The sequence below is a fragment of the Solenopsis invicta genome, chromosome 16, assembly GCF_016802725.1.
Source record: "Solenopsis invicta isolate M01_SB chromosome 16, UNIL_Sinv_3.0, whole genome shotgun sequence".
Lineage (NCBI taxonomy): Eukaryota > Metazoa > Arthropoda > Insecta > Hymenoptera > Formicidae > Solenopsis > Solenopsis invicta.
Window position 1 is genome coordinate 21,132,544 of NC_052679.1, and position 21,140 is coordinate 21,153,683.

A 21,140-nucleotide genomic window follows, 5' to 3' on the forward strand; every position below is an offset into this window, starting at 1 on the left:
GTGGGGGCACGGATGTTTGTTTCCACCACCACTGAATGCGAGCGTCGTCCGCGGGTCGACAAACGGAAGCAGATTGATGCGCAATGGGGCGATGACGCGTTAATCGCGAATTCCTTTGGAAATCGTCCCCTCGATGTCGAGTCTAGCGTGGGCTTTTGTACAGCCGGGGGGCACAAAACCAGATGAAGGGCAAGCGACAGAACGCCGTTGACTCGGAAATATCGCGGAGGGTTTCGCTTTTGACGAGGCTTCGCGAGGCGTAAGGGCCATCACTGCACGTACGAACGTGAATCGCGAGGGTTCGTTGGTTCTTCCGGCAGTCCTAGACAAGATTCATCGACAGCATACAATGCACGAAATAATACACGCAAATATGCCATATATATATATATCGCTTAGTAGAGCTTGGACCACACACTTTAAAAGTCGTATATATTCCATTTGGAGCGAGCGCAAAACATGTAACTTAATTGATATGCACATATCTCGTAATAAATTTGAGAGTTTATGTACATATGATTCAGATGAACGAGTACTATATGATTATGATGAAAAATACAGTATACGATAGTTATATTTAAGAACAGATCGCAAAGAAATAATATGCAGTTTCATAAAATATAATAGCATCGCTTGTAAGCTCAAGTAATCCAACAAAGCAACGAAGATACGAAGCTGGTATTTCGAGGACTACTTGTAAAAAACATACGCTGTAATCATTTTCGTGAAGCAAAATATCGCAAGATTTAAAAGATTGAAAATTTTTCTTATTCCAAAGTCACTACGTCGATAAGATCACATTATAGAAATCGCGCAATAATTGCAAATGATAACATTAAATAAAGTAAATAAATAATTTCATTTTTTTTTACATGGTAAATGTTATTAAGTCCCTCTAATACTTCCACTTTTCAATCGATGACCCTGCGCGACCTGCGACCCAATCTTATTTTCGGCGCTGGAACAATATGCTTAATCGCGTTAATGCATTCATACAATTTTCCTATGCAACTTGATTTAGATAGGTAGTCGGGCGATATTTCCACGTCGTAAATGCCGTGCATTTCACGTGAGCCATTAACAATTCGGCTGGCTGATTACGCGGAAAGTAAAGAGATTGCTAAAATTTGGAAGGAAGATGCGCGGCGCACGCGAGGATAGAACACAACTCAAAAAGAAAGAAACGGATCTATCCCTTTAATCTAGCCTTGAGCGAAGTGGTCGTGTCGTCTAGCCATGAGCAAATTCTCGCCCTCTTCTCGTCCCCTCAGCAGTCGCCGGCTCGAAATGGAGCGAGGGGAGACGGTCGCGTTTGCGTCCCGATTAGAATGGGTTTTCATCGTCGCGATTTCAAGAACGCTCTCTCTCTCTCTCCCGCGAGAATGTAGCGGAACAAAACCGGAGACGATAAATCTGCGCGCGCGACATTGATTCCGCCGCGGCTTCCTCCTCGCAAATGCGAGAATGCGAAGCATTCGCGGGGGCGGTCGAGACGCGTCTGATTATCGACATATCCGTTCGTCTTAACGCACTTATTCGGAAATTCTAAAGGTCAGCTAAAATAAATCCGCATTTGCGTAAGCCACGATAAACTTGCCAGGATATCACAATGCACGAGGAGAACCGGTGAATTTCCGCGTTATTTCCCACTTCTGGCCATGAAAGAATTCTCTGAAAATAACGTATCTGACTTTTTCACGAAAGCTACCAAGTCGATACTTTGTGCGAGGACGAACCTCGCATGTTCCCATTTAGGTAAATCTCTCTCTTTCTCCGTTGAATTCCGAAGCGCAAAACGACAATTAATCGTGAATCCTTCGCGCGATCAAGAACTCGCGTCGAGAACAAGTCTTTCTCAAGAGATTCCTTCGCAGGAAAAAGAAAAAAGAAAAGAAGCACACGTTACGGGGACAGCGAGAGACAGGCAGCGCGAAACTCGTACACTGACCTTATAACGAACATGTGTGTCCCGTGGTCCCTGGATGGACAGTCATTGGGTCTCACACGGGGTGGCTCGTAGTACTCAGACGACGAAGCTTCGGGTACGTATCCACGCACGCACGCAACGTCCTCGCACGAGTCTGACGACGCGGTTACCTCGCGACGGTCACGCGTGCGAATTACACGCGTGCGTGCGCCGCGCCGTCGTACGATCCTCGTGGCGTTCGGTGTCACGATCGTCACCAAAAACTGAACCGACCTCACGATCTCGTGATACCTCACAATTTCGCGGTCTCGTCGAGATCCACGCCAGTATAACCTTCTTATTCTTCTTCCTCTTCCTCCTCCTCTTCTTCCTTTTCCTCCTCTTTTTCTTTTTTCTTCTTTGTTCGGGACACCGTTTACCCGCGACCGCTCTTTTCGCGCCGCGAATTGCCGATAAAATAAACCGCCACGTCTCGTGGAGAAACTACCGGAAGTATCGGAGGAAGTAGACGGTGGAAGACGATGATGACGATGACGACAATGATGACGAGAACGTGAATGACGACGACGACGACGACGACGACGACGACGGCGACGACGACGGCGACGACGACGACGACGACGGTGTCTCGTGGCGGTGGTCGATAGCGCGGCGCTCTACTGACGTCGCGACGCCTCGTCGTGTCGTGGCCCGTGGCTCCTGCCCGCCCACCCCCCGTGGCGCCCCACGACGCCCTCACTCACTCCGGAACAACCCGGAAACTGACGAACCGCCGCCCCCGCTCCCGCAAACTACCCTTATTTCGTGCCCCCACTTGCAACACTGCCACCACCACCACCGGCATCGCCGTCGACGTCGTCGTCGTCGTCGTCTTCGTCGTCGTCGTCGTCTTCGTCGTCGTCGTCGTCGTCGCCACCGCCGCCGCCACCCGAAGGACGATTTCGACTCCTCCACGCAGAGGAGGCATCCACCCACGATGTCTCTTTCTCCTTTCTCTTGTCTGCTTCTTCCTCTTCTAGCATCCTAGATATTTCGGAATGACTTCGATTCGATCGCGCCTGACGCTGAAGGGTGAGACGGACTTCCGGCAGTGGCATTCCAGAGTCGCGACTTCGTTACGCTATAAAGTCTTGCATCATTCGCGATAACGAGTTCGAGCGAGAAGACGGGGTGTCTTGTCCTATCGCTAATACAATCGATTGTTGAACCGTTCGTAAAAATGTAGTGGAAACGTAGCAGTCTTCCTATAAATGATTGTTGTTTTCAGTTTCATTGTGATCCAACGGGTATCCGATAAATGTCCATTCAAAGTTAAATTTAGCCGGATTTACGGCCATGAGTCACATACAAAATTGCACGATATTGAACATCCTTTTTTGAATGTGTTTCATTGAATGGTGATATCATCACTGAATGTATGCGACGTCGTACATACAAAAAAGAATTAACACAGATCTTAACACATAACTTCAGCATTATGTCAATGCAAGTCAGGATTTCAAGTTACAATTGCCATAGAAAAATGTCACAACGTAAGAAAGCTGCTTTATTGTTTCCTTTAACATTGCAGAAGTAATAATAGTTTCGCGGAATAAAACCATAAAGTCAAAGGGACGTGGCGGAAAGCTCTTTGTTGCCCTTTGTGGGCCTACATTACTCCAGAGATGTTTCTTTGTTGCGTGCGCGCAAACCGTACGCGAGTGCGGAACGAAGAAGAAAAAGCCATCGAAGAGGTATGGAGGCGTGAAAGAGAGGGGAAATCCCGCGGGCAGTCGGCCGACCACGTGGGTGCCGTCCCCGTTATCCCCCGCGTGGCCACGCGCCAAATAACTCACTTGGCACGCGTAAACAATTACTCCGAAACTCATATTATCGTGTTACATTACGCGTACATATCTCACGCGTGCGTCTCCGCGGGGCGTGCGTTAAGTGTTGTCTTGTAGCTTTACAGCTCGCGAGCAACACCTCGGCGTCTCTCGCGTCCCGTAGAGGAAAGTTCCGCTGGAACTCAAAAGCTGCAGAAATAGAACCGTCATGCGCGCGACGAGACTAATTCGAAGAATAAAAAAGACAGACGTAGATGGGATAATTGTGGCAACGATGTGACATTCTGTAATATTTTTAGCGATACAATTAATTATTTCTTCATTTTTAACAGTTGCACGCAGTACTAATTCATTATGAATTATTAATATAATTGTATTATTAAAAATAATATTATTTTTAATATTATTATACAAAATTATACGTATAGCTAGAGGTTAAACCGTCCTTGCTTGCTATATTACGTAATCGTTCATTCTTCTCAGTTAACATCCTTTTTATGCCTGCGGCTTACTGGCGGGCGCTCTACATCCGTAAATCGATTTGGGCAATCGCCAAACACGATTGCCGATATCGAGGGTCAAGACCCGTGATCGCAAGACGAGCGCAATGAACGTTCTAAGGTGCACTCACTAGGTTTAACACGAGAATTTAGATAAGCCGGTCTTTTTCTCGCGGACAGAAATCCGAGAGAGAGAGAGAGAGAGAACGCATTCTAAACGTACATTATATGCAGATAATTTTGCCACAAAGTTTGCGGGAATTAATCAAAAGTTTGCAGACCATGTGTCTTATATTCATACACGCGCGCATTACGCAGAAAGTTATTTATAATGATACCTGCACGCGTATATCGATGTCTTTAATATGACGGTATTGTGTTTACGGATAAACATCAGCGATATAATTTATTTATTCGTTGTCTTGCTACTAAGTTTGACAAAACGATTTTAAATTAACTTAACTATGTGTCTTGGTTGATTATAACATTTTTTTAATAATCTTAGATTTTTTGTATTTGACCTACACTGCTAAAAATGTCATGAAATTTAATGTATTTTTAAATTACACATTAAATTTAATGTATCAATAAGTGACAATCTTGTGCATGAAATTAGTGCACTTTTGACAGCATTAAATTTATATTAATCATTAAATGTTTTTTAATGTACCTGCTTAAATTTTGCTTCCGTTTCATTAAATTCTGCTGCCGATTTTTAACAGTGATATATAATTGGGTGTAACGTATGTATATAAAAGAAGAGGACGCACAGATTTAACTATTACGTATTAATAAATGCGATACGAGTAAATAATAATTAAATATATATGGAAAATTAGTATTTTCATCCTCATGCTTTATTATCACCGATTATGGTTGTAATGTATGACACCGATCGCGTAATAAACGATCACTGGCCACTGCACGTTATGCAAATCGATGGCAGCGGATGATTGAGTCGATAAACTGAATCGAGCACACATTGATGCACGCTCGCACCTTCGATCGAAATTATACGTTACGTCACAAAGTTATTCTTTCAAGTGAATGCGTATGTATGTACAATATCGCCGCGAATAATTTACGAGTTCGATGTATTCAAGAAAACATTGATTAAACTTTGAAGAATCTTGAAAGCCGAAAACATGCAGGCACAACATCGACGTAAACTGTTTCGGTTAAGAACGGGGAAATTTATAACAAGACGTCGTATAATACAAAAGATAGAGTATATCATAAACGAATAAACGACTTTGTAACAAACATATACCATAAACGGATAAACGGCTTTATAACAAACGGTGTGCAACGGACTCCTCAAATAAAATCTTCTAATATCTTCCTCTCGTTAAAATTACATGGATGTCAGTTATCCGCCTTCTTTATAGTGCCGCTTTATAGAGCCGTGAGGATAGATTTAAAAGATTTTTCAGGTAAAGCCCGTGACACCGAAACGTCAGTTACAAGTTTCTACAAGTTTCTCTACAAGTTTTCCTTCCCAAACTTTTGTGCGTTCCGAGAGTGCGAGTTATTCAGGTTTTGCAGAGAATAAGCCAGCGACCATATTCAGTGGCAAAAAAGAATATGTTCAATTTGAAAAAAATATTTAAAAAAATCTATAAATTATTTAGTATCTCAAGTTGCGTAGAGAAAAGTTAGATATAAAAGCAGTACAATGTCTGTGTGAGTAAATTTATACGTCTAGATATGTCTCGCGAAATCATATCGCGAAATCAATAGAATTCGTTGTAGCTTATATCTCCTCGATCGCCTTTCTTCCACTTTCCTCTTTATTAAATACTATCAGCTTTGTGCGAGGAATATCGCGTGATATATCCGAGAATGCGTAAACCACTCCGTTGAATTCTTTTTTTATTTTCCGCCCTATTGTGATCAGCATTCTATTTTTGGCCGCCGAATTCTAATTTTACGAGGGCGCCAGCTGGAAACAAAAAAACTACGGAGAAAAGTGTAGGCGGGCGGCCCATTCGTATCCTTCATCGCGTCTTGTCTTCTTCTGCTCTTCCTTGAAGATTTAGGCCGTATGAATAACGACGGAAAAGAAACGATATGAAGCCTGGCATCATCTGTTCTTTGAATTTTACGTGGGATACTGATTTGTTGATACATTTGGCGCTTTTAAAAGTACGAAATTCATACGGCGTCTTCGCGTAGCTTATTCAGCGAAATTCTTACGGTCACCGTGCTGCTATTTTTCTAGACCGCACGTTCGTTCCAACGCTATAACATTATTTGCCCTTGGCATTTGAATATCTATTTGAATATCAATTTCAAAAATGAGGAGATGTGCGTCACACATTCTTCTATTTTTATGAATTACAAATAATTATACCCACAAACTTTGACATCGGTATTTACTTTGAATACTAGAATTGCACAACAAAGAAGAGCAAAATATTATTTATAAAACTATCTCCTCTTACTTTGCTCTATCAACGTACGACACTTGTCACAATAGATAGGGCAGTAGTAATACATGAAATCAAACGTATAGCTATCATAAATAATTTCTCGATATATACATTTCAATCTTTGTATTACCCAGTGTCCAATTTCTGTGATCTTTCTCAGGTGACCTCTGACCTTCAGCGTTGCCGAAAGACCATTGCCGAGATTCGACCAATTTCACGAATCGCCAACGACAGACGGCGGACACTGGCGCTACTCCGCAGGCGGTACTCCCATCATCGGCTCGACAATGCAAAGGTTATCGACAATGGCGCACAGCCAGAAATAGCAGACGGTGCATTGTGTTTAACAATGTATAGAATATCCGGACGCGAGATGGTGGTTTTAGAAGCCGGAAAGTCGGCGGAGGAAGCTTTGATGTGATGAAGGAATGTGGTAGTGATGAAGGAACGTGTGATCTCCAGCTACACATTGAAAGAGTCTTCACTTGCGTCTTCACCGTGATTTCAACCCCCCAAAAAAATTTTCGGTACGAGCGATTTAATTGTAATCGTATAAAATCAAATCCAGCCTTCTTTTTTTTCTTTCGTCCTTTCTTTTGCGTCGCTATCGTTTTTAAAAGAATCATAATGGTAGAAGTTAATATGATTGCGAATTGCGATGACATTTCGCGAAGACCGCAATTATCAATTTTGAAGATAAAATAATGTACGTTGTATTTGTAGAAATCGCGTAGTTCTTCTTTAATGAAAATATCAGAGATGTTGTAAGGAAACATACACATACATATATGCATCGTGCAGAGGATTTACGTCAGACGAGAAATTCTTCCCAGATAAATCGACGCGGTTTTATTTCTAACGTTAACATAATATGATGCCACGAGCCAATGTTTACTTTACATAATAATACAACATGAATGTGAAATTCTGATTATCTGCACGATAACAAATTGAATTACATTAATACGTCGATACGAGAGAATTAAAAATTAACTTTATGAAATAAAAAAAATTTATAAGAAAAATATTCAAGATAACTTTTAATGTTTTCAATTCAGTGTTAATGTTGACGAATTTCCGCCGTTGATTACACTTCTATTATCCTCGTAGTCCTAAAAACACGTGTTTACGCTATTCCAAAGTTGCATATGCTGATGCAATCGCGCGCACTGCACGTTACACCGAGTCGCGTAAAAATGTTCTTAAAAGCAAAATCTTTCGCGTGCAGAAACTTACCTAAGCAGTAACACGTAGAAAAAAGCCGACATCCTGTATTGGTTTATCACGTGGTCAAGCATACTTTCACAATTTGTATAATTCTGTGAACACACACGATGGTATTTTCGCGGGAACAAACTCGTCGCGATACACGATGCGTTTTCACTGCCGAGAACATACGTCGAGGGGAGCTTGAAAGCTCGCTAAGAAAGTCGCGGAAGACGTAGTCGATGACGGTGGTGGTTGCGGGTAAGGGAACATCTCGAAGGGATCTTAACGTTTTATCCCGTCCGTGATAGGGGGAAGGATCTCCGTTGTACACAAAACGAGGGAGGATGAGGGTGCGCCAGCGGCCCCGCGCGCAACCCTTACGCTCTTACGCCCACACTTATGAATCAGTGGATGAATGAATCGACTTTGCCCCACTTTTCGGCGCGTGGGTGTAACGTATCAGCCGGCTAGTCTGACATTTTCGCGCGGTGGCGGCGGCGGCGGCGGCGGCGGCCACCCTCGCCGGCAACGGCAGCAACGGACCAGCAGCGGCAGCAGCAGCAGCCCGGCGACAACGTGGGCGTTGCTGACTCTATATCTACCCACGTAAGTAGACGGTAGTCTGGGACGCGACCACGCAAAAATCCATTTCTACGATCGCCCCGTTTCGGCGGAAAAACAAAATCGTCTCTATAACCGAACCGCGCCGCTAAACCACTGTATTACGCTTTACGTACACACACATTCGTTATCTTCGTTATCGGTTACTCGTTACCATCAATGTGCATTACTCTTACATATCGGGCATTATGCAATGCGTAATTGCACGGTATCTCGATCGACTGCAAAGATAGTCACTATGTAGTAAATCATATAATACGTATAATATTTGCATTCGATTCGGTTCGTACGTCGTCGCGTCGGCTGAAATTGCGATAAACTCGACGGAGCAGTGAAACAAATAGCGTCGTTCGAGTCGTAGAAGCGTAGATCCGTTTTCGAGTTATGACAAAATATTTGGTCATGAGAAATTTTTAATTTATGTAGCTGACGCACACGTGGGGTTTATGTTCTTTTTAATGCTGTGTTTCGTGCAAAGGCTCCGAATCCCCGATCGCAATTTTCTTGCGCAATTCCCGTTACGGATGCACGATGAATCCGTCAGTGTCTCGACCTACGCGCACTATCGACATCCCCGATGATCCGTGACGTGTGTCGAGTAGAATTTAGAAACCGCAGCTAATTTCCCGTCCTGTTTTCATGCTGCCGGGGAAGCTATCGACTAACTCGAGAAAAGTCGTCGTAGTGCATCGCGAGATGCGGTCCGATTAGCGTTGTAGTGGTGAGCGTAGCACTGAATGACGTCAACGGTGTCCCTGTATCTCCAAGCTCCCATTAACTTCGACCGAGCGCCGAAAAATATAAAAGGAAATTTCACGAGCACAAGAGACCGAGCTTACTCCGCTCTCTCGTCCGCAATTAATCCGCCGCTTCTCGTTAATGCTTCCTTCACCGATACTGGCATTTTCACGATGGCCTTTTAACCTTGGGCCGCGGCAAATGTCACTGATCGATATCATTTTCGTCGACGCATTTTTGTCGTCACACGTTCCGCGCGCGAGACGCAAAACGACAAACCGAAATGCGCGACGATTTTGACAACGTTGATACAATGCAAAATGTAAATCAATATGATGTAAAAAAAAGGGACTTAAAAATTGCTCGAATTAGAGTCTTTCGACACTTGTTATATATTCACGTACCCACAAAACGATTACGTAATTATATCAGCATCAATGATACAGAATTATATTAATGAGCAGTAAATAAACTCTAATGTTGCACCCAAGCACTGAACGTGTCGCGGGCATGTTCTTCGGCGGCTTAAACGACACTCTTGAGGCAATACTAACGTCGTCTTCGTAAAGAAATCAGCCACGTGCGACGAGGAATTACCGTTTCATTATACGGACGGCGAAGAGAGGTATAGGAGCAACGAGAGAAGGTAGTGTTGAGGCAGGCTCAAGCGTAGTAAGCATAAAATAAACTTGGAGACGCATGGGGTTCTACGTTTGCCTCACGCACGTACAGCGCGAGAGGCATGTAGCTGCAAATAATAACAGTGATTGTACAGCTCGCTTCAAATGCCATTTTGGCATCAAAGAACGAAAGATTTTTGGACTGCTGGACTAATAAAAAGTCTTAGATATAGAAATTGTTTTAATGCCACGCATATTCCGTGAGAAGAATAATTGTGACGAAACCGAACTGTAGTCTCAGAATATTTCAATTAGTTTTGTAATAACGTAATAGTGCGACATACTTTTTATCTATTCGTTTGTCTAATATATTTATGATTATATACGTGACAATCCACTACAGTAATTAAAAATAATTAAAATTTATCTAATTTTTATTTCTTGTATAAAGCGTTTTGCATCAATTACACTTTCTAAAATTAACTTATTAAAATCAAAATTAAAATTATTTTTTTATTTTTTCCTCATATTTAATAGGTGATACCGTTTCGCCATAATAAAATGGCATGCGTTACGCAAAACCGTATTTGAAAAATCCTGTATAACGTCGTGGCGCGAGGGCAATGCAATGGCGTCATTTTCAAGGCGATTACGCCACGGCGTTTCTAACCCTTGTATTCCAGATGGAATGTCAAGTGCGAGCTTTACAAATGAACGATTGAGGTAGAAAAGCAAACAATAGCCGGAAAATGCTTCAACTTTGCACTCAACTTTAGACGCCGCAAACTCGCTATCTGGTCGAAATGGACGTCAATGTCGAAGTTATTCATCGCGAATTACGGGGACTCACATGAAAGACTCTTTATGTGCAAATGAGCAATAAAAGGAGAATGCAATCTGTCATCGCGATGTGCAACGACCGTCGAATCTCGAGACGGCGGCGTCACCGCAAAAAAAAACAAAAATAAACACGCGAGAAAATAAATGCTGGTCACTTTGTTCTTATTCTATCAAATATATCTGCAATCGTGGAACACGAAAATCTTTATTCGAGAGCAAATGACGATGAAGAAGAGATCTAGTCGAGCAGCAGCAACTATTGTCGATTAAAGCTATAGGGGGCTATCTCGCGTATAAGCGAACGGATAATAAAGCAGAAGCTGGCTCTATCGGTCGTTGTGGCTTGGCGGAATATTCAGATTATTTACGGTTAAAATCGGACACAAGAGCCGAGGGTGATATTACCGCGGTATACGTAGGCGATATAGCGCGACGCACGATCCTACGTCCGCCATCTATTCCACTACGTATATATGTTAAATCGTATTCGAAGAAAGAGGAGCTTCCACATTCCTGGATATTGTGCCATTCTCTTCGATGGCCATACATAACGCCACCCCTTTCTCAACGGGCTCGCTGTCTCATTCTACGTCGTAAGCTCGTTCATTCAGAACGCTAAATCAATGAGCGTTATTTTTGGCGCAGACTGGTGTCTGCCTGCGGCCGTACGCACGTATAATAATGGCTCTTACGCAAAAATTTCACGTATTCGAACTCGCGTCGATACTCCGTGTGACGTATTCAAATGCGTCAGCGGTTATGCTTTGACTTACACGTATCTTTGACGCATACGACAAAAAAAATCAAAGTCAGCGGTATAAATAGTATTCCTTATCATTTTTTTCTGCGAAACGCTCTAATAAACTCACGGCAATTTAACTCGTAAGTAAATTATCACTTTGTTTCAAGCAATATAAAGTCAAATAATAAATATACATATAAGGATAGACTACAATAGATTAAGAGATACAAAGATTTGTCTATTATAATAAATACAATTATTAATCACTCGCGTTTATATAAGTATATATAAGTTTATAAGAATATATTATAAAGTATTTTTTGAACTTTTATTTATGTTCACAATATACTTATTAAAAAAAGTTTTTAACAATTTTTTTGCACTGATTTATACAATTCAATTGTATCTATTTCTGCAAGAATTGTGCAAGAATTGTGCAATAATGCTAGATTTATATCGAATGAATACGATCCTGAAATTCTATTTAATAAAATTCGATTAAATAATACATCTAAATACTAATAACTTTTTTTCTACTTTGTGTTCTATAAATATCCATCTATAAATTTTTGTTATATAAACATCTCGGTTTCAATCTTCATCGTATATTGGAGATGAATACTATTATATAAGGAAAATAAAATGAAATAAAAACTTACTACTTTTAAAATGTTCTTTAACATTTTTTTATGTATTCATGAATTCGGGACTGAAAAAAAATTTGGAATAATTTTTGTTTTAATATCTTGCAACAGTATAATAAGAGATCATCATATAAATATAAATGACTGCATATATTTCACAATGAAATAAATCGCTAATCTATTCTTAGTCTATCCATTTTAAAGTATTGGATCTATGAAATTTCCATTTCAGAAGATTTTTCGTCCTTCTCTCAAATCTTTTATAAATGCACATTTTATGTCTATATCTAACATAATTATCACAGGTCCATTACTTCAAGTTAAAATAAAAATTGGTTTATTACTCACCGATACGAAGCGCAACGGCGGAGCTATAGACTAGATCGAAACTATATAGATAATCTGTAAAAAAAAAAAAGAAATAAGTTTCGCAACATTTTCAAAAAATAATATTATATTTTAATACTCTTATTTAATTTCATCCGCGACGCGTACTCGGAAAAGATCTTCACAAGTATTCAAGCCGCGAGTAACAAGTGGAGGCGTATCTTCGTTTCGCAACTGTACGTTAGAGCTCTATTGTTCTATCGAACGCGCGACTTATATTCAATCTGACTTGCATCCCTCTTGACACATACGAGAGGGTGTGTACCGTCTTATTCATCTGCATCGTTCGATGCAATATATAGAATCCTCCGGCGATTTCTTTGAAATTCTTACGTTCTGCGAATACCGCAATCGCCAGAAGCAAACATAGATTTACTTCGGAACGGAGCAACATGTTAAAGATGAAGAAGATACAGATTTTGCGCGAGCATCTAGAGTCGGCAGGTGAAATTCTCAGTTCTCTAAAAGACCGGTTCTGCCCGCTCTTTGAGCCGCGCACCGAGTTTCGTTATTTGTTTATGGCGCAACGATTTGCTTCGATATCGCGTATTCACGCGATTCCTTTTCCAATTAAATGTCGGCGTGTCGGCACGAGAAAGAGAAACAGAGAGACGGGACTGCGCAAATTAACGCGTCGTAAAATTCTTTGACGTTAATAATGACATTATTACGCCGTCTCATTCGAAGCGTTTCGAGGACATTCGGCGCGTTGGAAAGACGAGACCGAGCGTCCAGGAAATCAGTACCTACGTCTTATACTACCGCACGGTCCGTTCGCTAAATGATCATACGGCGGACGTATGCAAACCCGTGTCAAATTACGGTCTCACTTGCCTCGATTGCAACGACTTTAACCCTTCCGCCGCGCACGACGATGCACGACTGTACGCCGCCGGATATTTATCGCTGCTAGTATCTCTTTATTTGCCCTTGTTGTTAAGCGTGCGCGATCCAAGCGCGATCCATTCCCGAAACAAACATTAACGGCGAATACCGGGAGATACAATTAGCATCGCTATCGAATAATTAAATTAACACGCATTGCGATTTGATAATGTTTTTCCTCTTTTGGGCGACGCGTGATTGATGTCAAGGTAATTTGCCACCTTCGTTTCGACTTTCTGATTTTAGACCTGGTCCACGCAGAAAGAGGCAAGCAGCCGCACAGCAGCCGCTTTATTTAAAACGGATGATATCGTAGCTATGAACTCGCATGCTGGATCAACTCCAAAGATGCATGTATTATTTCGAGTACGATTCGGTCTTGCGATAGAGACGGTTCTTTACACGGCGAGAAATTTTGAAAATTTTGGAATGTGAAAGCTACACATTACTTGCGTGATCCGATAGAAACATTAAAAAAAAAAAAATTTTTTTCTATCTAATAACTTATCAAAAAATATAATACAAAACTGAAGAGATCAATGTTATTATAAAATAATTGAACAAAAGAAAATAGTGAACATTGAGGAATAAAAAAAACGCGTTGCTTTCGGTCACTTTCTTACTAAGATTAAGACGTCGAGACCGTTGGATCTCTCAATTCCTAGCCGCCTAATTTGCCTATCCTCCGAAGGATCGAGCCCGGAATCAAATTAGCGGAAAACGATAAAGCGGCAAGACGCGAGGGAGGGCAAGGGGGCGAGCCTCTGTTAGGGTGATGTCGCGGCGCGGACGTGAAACCGGTTGCGTGGAACGTGCGCAACGCACGCGCGTGAACGTGCGCTGGCGTACGCGGTCATCATGCCAGCGCATACATATGTATTTGTCGGTGTGTGTGTGTGTGTGTGTGTGTATGTGTGCGCGTGGAAACCCGTTGACAGTAAGGTGAGCGATGGCTCGTCAAGCTAGCTGCGGCTGACAGCTGATGACAGGCGCACGCACACAACCGAGACCACACACAATAGGCGCGTGTGCGCGAGCGCGCCTTCGCAACTACGCGACGATAGCGCACGACGGTGTTTCTTTTCGGACGGTGCCCAATTCATATGGTAATCGTGGGCCCGGTGCGCTATCTCGCCTTTATTAAGTGCACCGCGTCTGACCCATTTCGCTTGTCAGTCCGGCTCCAGGAATCTCTGAGTCACCCGATCCACGTACCACGCGACTAATGCGCTTCACCGTCCTGCTGAATCTTACGTGTGTTTCTCCCTTGCCACCTTCCTTGTCCTCGAAAGTCGACGCCCGGTGATGACCGAGGCACACGAGAGGAGAACTCGAGAGAAGTTTCACTCTATCCGGATATCCGGATTACTTTGAGCGTTCGCTCGAAAAATCATTCAAAGGTTTGGGGAGGGTCTTTAAAAATAATAGTTTAAGATATCTAATATCTTCATTAAAAATTAGAAATATAAAGGTTAATAAAAGTATATCGTGGTTGTTAATGCGTAAATTAAAACAGTATATTTAGTATCACTTATGCATTAACAACTGCGATATAGTGTTATTAGCCTTTATATTTCCAATTTTTAGACAATTTGAGAGAGTGTTATTTTAATTAATTAAAAATAATAGCTATAATGATCATTCTTTGCTGAAACTTAAAAATATTTCATTACGGTTCAGTAAAAATCTTCTAAATAAATATTCATCCCGAGAAGAAAATAACCCCACGATGTCATTAGTCTTTTTACGACTTTAGCATTCTACTGGCCCGATTTTTTTCTCAGACCTTCCTTACCGCGGAAATAATAAACCAATGGTCCGTAGAAAATCGGCCAGCGTTATAAATTCCAGTACTGTTTGTTCAGTAAAATGTCATACGTTATGTTTCGTGTAACGAATGGCGATAGTTTCATAGAGAAATATCATGGGTTTAACGATATATATTCCAAAAATTCAAAGCACTTCACAAATATTTCAGCGGCATTGCGCGAATCCGTTGAAGCTTACGCGAGAGACGTAATACAAACTCCCACGACATTCCTAAATGAGAAATCTGACCTACTGTACAGAACGGTCGACGCACACGCGACATTTCCCGTAACAAATAAATGCGCCACATTTCAATTGACAATTGACCTTTAAAAAAGACGATGATAAACTGGATAGTATTTCGCAATGCAGCAAAGTCTATTATATGCAGGCAAGAGAAAATCATCTTTTTATATATTTATCTTTTCTTTTTATATGATCTTGATCCCTCAAACGAATTATAAAAAACATACCGATCGTTACATGTATATACCGTTCGCTTATGAATAAAATTTTTTTCTATTAAGCAGCAATACGGCACTTATCGATTCAATAAAGTCGCCTTAATTAAACGTCGCAAACATCATTGTGCAATCGTACGTAGGTCATTCTCGGTACTATTATCGCAAGTTCCAGTACGCCACAAGTTCAAAGTTCCGCGACGACGGACGACGGTGACGGCGGAGATTCCCCAACAATTAATTCCCGCTGCCTTTGTCACGAGTGGCAGCATCTCATATACCAATATTCCCGAATCGCTAATCGTGGGGCTCGTCTCGCGGCTTCGTCGTTAGCGATGGATAGCCGCCGTGGTTATTCGGCCGGAACGGGGTGGAACGGAGAACCGCCCGACAGGGAAGAAGACCGGGTCGAGGGAAGAGAGCGGGGAGACGCGGGGGGACGGGTTGTCATAAATTTAAGCAACAATTAACATTCAGAGTTAAGGTCTGTGGGAACAGGCCATTAGCCACACATATCTGTATCGCCGTGAGCGAGCGGTGAGAAGCAGCGCCGTCCGACAAGAAGGAGTCCGTTTAGGCCGTCGCGAAAAGGATTCACGCGCCGCGTGAGAGCACACCGCGCCGCGCCGCGCCGCGCGGCGATGCGAAATAGGATGGGGACGAGGAAAAATGAAAAGGAGCGCGATGCATCGCGCCGGGGTCGCAGGTTAAACTGTTCTCTCAACGGCATGCCTGATTTATTAATCATCCGATGCCGCAGGCTACCTACGTTATTATCCTCTCTCGCCTGCCACTTCGTTTCTCTCTCCTCGAATGGGAGCTGTCCGCTGATCTTTGGTTTGCGCCGCTCCTGTCATCCCGATCGAGATCGGTTATTACGTCTACCACGTATTACATATTGCATCCCGCATGAATTACCCGTTCCTGACTGATGCGTAATTGATAGTCGATGAATAGAGCTTCGCATAAGCTAACTTTACACAAAAGTATTATAATTGCACAGTAACGAGAGCACCGTTGAAAATCAACGACGCTGTGCCGTATTCAACAGCATTCATAAATTATAGATGATATTCAAATAAATTGAGTGATCTTTAGGATTACGTGACCACTTTCAACGTGAAACACCTCCGCATTTCACGACGAAAAACGAATCCGTCATCCGCTTCGGTCGCCGGCCGCCTCCAGATATGCGCGTATCGATTATCGGATCGAAGCTGGCGCGACGAATTCCGCATATATTGATGATGCGAGATATTAAATTCGGAAACGGAACCGACAGTGTCGATCGGGGTGGTAGAAGGGTCTCCTTCGTCGACAGAGAGAGCTCCCTAATAGAGACGTCGATAACAGTTCCGGCCGTTAATGCGGCGTTCTACGCGTGTGCGCGCGCGGCACGACCGTATCTCGATGCCATCGGCCGCTACTCTTTTGGCGCCAAGGAATTCATTTCCATTACGAGCTCGGCCGGCTGCCGCTCGTTCCGACAGATCTGATATCGACACGCGTATCGGGGATGCGAAATCTGCGACACGTCCCTTTCACAGCGCGCGCTATCTTCTGCCATTATTGCTGCATCTTAAAGCACAGCTAATTCCATTTGGGAAAAAAAAACAGAATTCTTGCGTTTTATATTATTTCCAAAAAAAATAAAATATAATACCAATATGATGAAAAGCAATCAATGCTTTTGATTTACTTTTATGCAAAACCGTAAATATCAAGATTAGTCTCGAAGTTATCTTTATCGAATCGTGACTTTCAAGTACTAAGCGAAAATCGATTGGATACGGTTCGAGCTATGGCGCCCTACGACGGCGTGCGTTAAAGGATTAATCTGTTGAGCGTGCCGGACATCAATTTATGGTGTTCGCCGCAACCTTTGGTTTCGCGGATTTAGCAGCGGTCGTGTACATGAATGTGAACGTACCGAGTTGAAAAATTCTTTCAATTGTATCAGTAACATTAGTCAGTCACAAAAATTCTTCAATTACTTTTTTAATAAGTGCCCTAAAAAAAAATTACCATGATAATAAATTCATAAATATCACGCGCCATTGTGCGGTGTGAGATCTCTCATGAATATGGATTCGTGCCTATTCTGAATAAGGTACAAATTGTAACTGCGCAAAGGTGCCGCGCACAAACGCGAGGAGCTTTCTTCGTGGCCCTTTTGAGGCTACACCTACGACCACAGAAGACAAGATGTTCTCCTCGCCCTTTCTCTTTCTCCCCCACCTTCCACACCACCATCGGCCATGCATCACGTTCTTTGTGTAATGCTACACCGTACGCGTTTATCCGAGCCTACCCGCACGATAAACATCGCACCGTTATCGATATCTGTCCATATCGATCAAAGGGCTCGGGGATAATAAGGCCGTCCAACAATGTCGTGGGAGGCGGTATCGGGACCATCGAGACAATGTCGCCTCTCCCGATCACAATTGCGACTATCGCTTTCTTGTATTTACGGCACGCGAGACGCGCACCTTCGATCGTCCTCACTAAGGTAGATAGACGAATATTTATTGCAGTGGTTTATGAATAGAAGTTCGTTTGCGCAGGTATAGCGCTGTACGTCAGCTCCACGTTCTCGCCGGATAACGGTATTTCAAATTGAAAATGATAACTGTGTCGCGCGATTATTACCGTATTGTATGCTACTGTTATTGAAGTCATCGCAGCTTGATTGCCATTTAAAATTAATAACGCAGTAACAGGCAATAATACATTGAATGATGTACCTACTTGCTTACAATTAATGTTTCTCATATGTATAAAAGAGGTATACACGTTTAATTTTTATCACTCGTTATCCTAAATACATAGCAATACGCTTTTTCCCATAAACAAAAAAATATCTTGTCATATCTTGAGATGCCTTGCATTTTTTTGAAAAAGTTGCAAAAAAACAGCTTTCAATGATCCAAAAAATGTCTTGTTGCAATATTTTGAGATATCATTCAAATATCTATGAAGATGTCTTGAAGAGATCTTTTAGAAATCTAAAAGACACCTTATATGACGAAAATCTTTAAAACATCTTTTAAGATATATTTTAGACATCTTTTAGAGATATCTTGAAGATACTTTTAATAAAGATATCTTTTAGATCCTCGATGTTCGTTGGGTAAGTTTGGGTTTACGACGAACAAGGCAAGTCGGATACTTACCGAATGGAAAATCCTCTTCAGGAGTGGTGCAATCGTCGTGGAAATATTCCGCCTACCGTGCACCACTGATTAGATTCCTCGGATTCTCCGAGGATTTAATTTCCGCGAACGACGCAACTTTGTGCGTGAGCTTGGTGTCTGTACCACGTACACGTCCCACGTATAATCCAAATAGTCGGCGGTGCTTCGTAAGCGAACGAAACCCGAGCGCGATGGCCCGCGCGGGAGATCGAAATGCCTTTTGTATACGCACGGCGAAACGTATCGGCGATATCTGTTCCGCGGTATCCGCCCATTACTGCGGCTCGCTAAGTCCCGCATATGGCGCGCCGACTCGCCGACGGCGAACTGTTTGCGCTGTTAATAACGCGCGTTAATCGCTAATTACACAGCGTCTTAATTATCGGCTCGTTGTCCGTGACGGGCGTATAAATAGCCGACGCGGGGAAGCCCGTTGACGTACGACAATTCTAACGATACCGAGAGTATGCGCGTGACCGCGACTTTGCCAGTGTGTGCGTCAGGCAATTGTCGTTGACGAATGTTTTATTAATCGCGCCTAAATTTCATGGCTTATGATCGCTCTTAACGCATAAATAGATCAATGTCTTTATTACGTACATATAATTGTTACGTATTCAGATCTCAGTGCATTTTTTTATCAAACGTCTAGACATTTTTATTTGTGGTAGTAAAAAAACGCCACACGCGTCATTTGTAATTTGCACGATTATCCGATCGGGATATATTTTATTAATATGACGTTTTTCTTTACTCAGATAATACGTCATGTGAAATTAAGTACAAAGGTTAAATAAACCCTCTTTTATTTCAATGTTGCACCGAACACAAAAATATATATTATACATTATAATTTATAAATGCATTATTATTTATAAATGCAGGTACGCATTTTAAAACGTTATCTTAAATTGTATATCAAATGACATATTTGCGAATGAGCGCAATCGTTATAAATGTAATCACATTATTTATAATATTTTCATATCCAAGCGTATCTGAAGGATATTTATCACCGATCACTCCCGGTATCGATACCCCTGTAATAACCACTTTTGCAGAATCAATACTTAAGGGAGTAAAATGTCCATATCTATTTACAAATAGTCATCCCTGGTCAGAACAATTGCAAGCCGTCGAAGCTGGGATTGTAAACACGGCTACAGATTGGATAGACGAATGCGGCGCCAACGTAACGCTGACGCAACATGTAAAGGGGGAACAAACGAGATAGATATGTCTCTCGCGCAAAACCCAACAGCGTATCATCTCGAATTTATCGAAAGCACAGACAGATTCTTTTTATTCAAATGGAATTAGAATCGGAATACCTGTGGATGTTTATCACGTACGAGCGGTTTTAAATAACACTCATCGTTAGCGAAAGCGGAAGAGAATTATCTTAAAACAAAATAATAAATACCTTGGGTATCACTTAATTTTAAACAGATATTATATACTTGCCATATGTCGCATAAATCATAATTAATAAATATTATTAAGCCACTGCTAAATAACTTGAGCTGAAACGAGAACTGAAAGGAATTCAGGCGATGCTGGAAGGCCGAGAGACTCAGGAAGGCGAGGAGCCTGCGGACCGGCTCCGAGTGAGCCGATGTGAGACGAAAATAAAAACCAAAATAAACGAAATCGAAAAGGAGAACATGGAAGGGGGCTAAGGGAAGAGGGAGCGCGGGCTCGCAAAATCGTCGTGGCCGAGGGCCCCGAGGTGGACGACGCGCAGGGCAATAAATATCGTGCGATTAGATCTCCGATGCCGCCGCTGTTGGGGTTGGTTACGAACGGAGGGAGCAACTATTAATCACTCCATGTTAATCAAGCCAGCCGCTAAGTAGGCCGCGCCGCGGCATTAAAGTGCACTGCCACGCATCGTATTGGCGTGCCAACGAGATGCGCATACATACGCGTGGTACACAAGCCGGAGGATACACGGAATAGAGAGAAGACACGAAGGAAGAGTACCAGAGAAAGAGAGAGAAAGAAGGGGCTAGATCGCTCGAACCACGTGTGTGGTTAGCCTTTAGCCTTCTATTCGACTCCGAAGTCCCTACTCTAAAAGATCTATACCTACCGCAGAGCACGCGCGCGTTCCTTCTCATTTTTGAGGAATTAATCGGGACTAATTGCCACGTCGAATGAGAGGGAGCTCGCTGCCGATCCCTCCGCCAGTGAATTATAGCATTCAGTCTTTGCAAAAAAATAGGCAAATTAAAAGAGATTCATAGGAATTTATTCTGCGAAATTATGAACCCTGCTCTCCAGAAGTTTGGAGATTTCGACA

General features: G+C 42.4%; 1 protein-coding gene across 2 annotated transcripts in view; it reads right to left on the reverse strand.

Moving 5' to 3' along the window:
• Nucleotides 1-19,595, reverse strand: part of LOC105194738 (fibroblast growth factor 17) — a 133,303-nt gene extending 113,708 nt beyond the window's left edge. The window contains exons 1-2 of one of the 2 annotated variants that reach the window (XM_039459171.1): nt 18,818-19,595; nt 12,448-12,501 (exon numbers count right to left, since the gene is read on the reverse strand). Coding sequence is in view for 1 of the 2 variants with exons in the window: in XM_011159822.3 (XP_011158124.1) it covers nt 1,949-1,962 (14 nt within the window). In the remaining variant the exon portion in view is untranslated. Of the gene's footprint in view, nt 1-1,948; nt 2,597-12,447; nt 12,502-18,817 lie in introns of those variants that run through there. The other variant, XM_011159822.3, reaches the window with a different exon arrangement.
• Between the last annotated feature and the right edge of the window lie 1,545 nt (nt 19,596-21,140).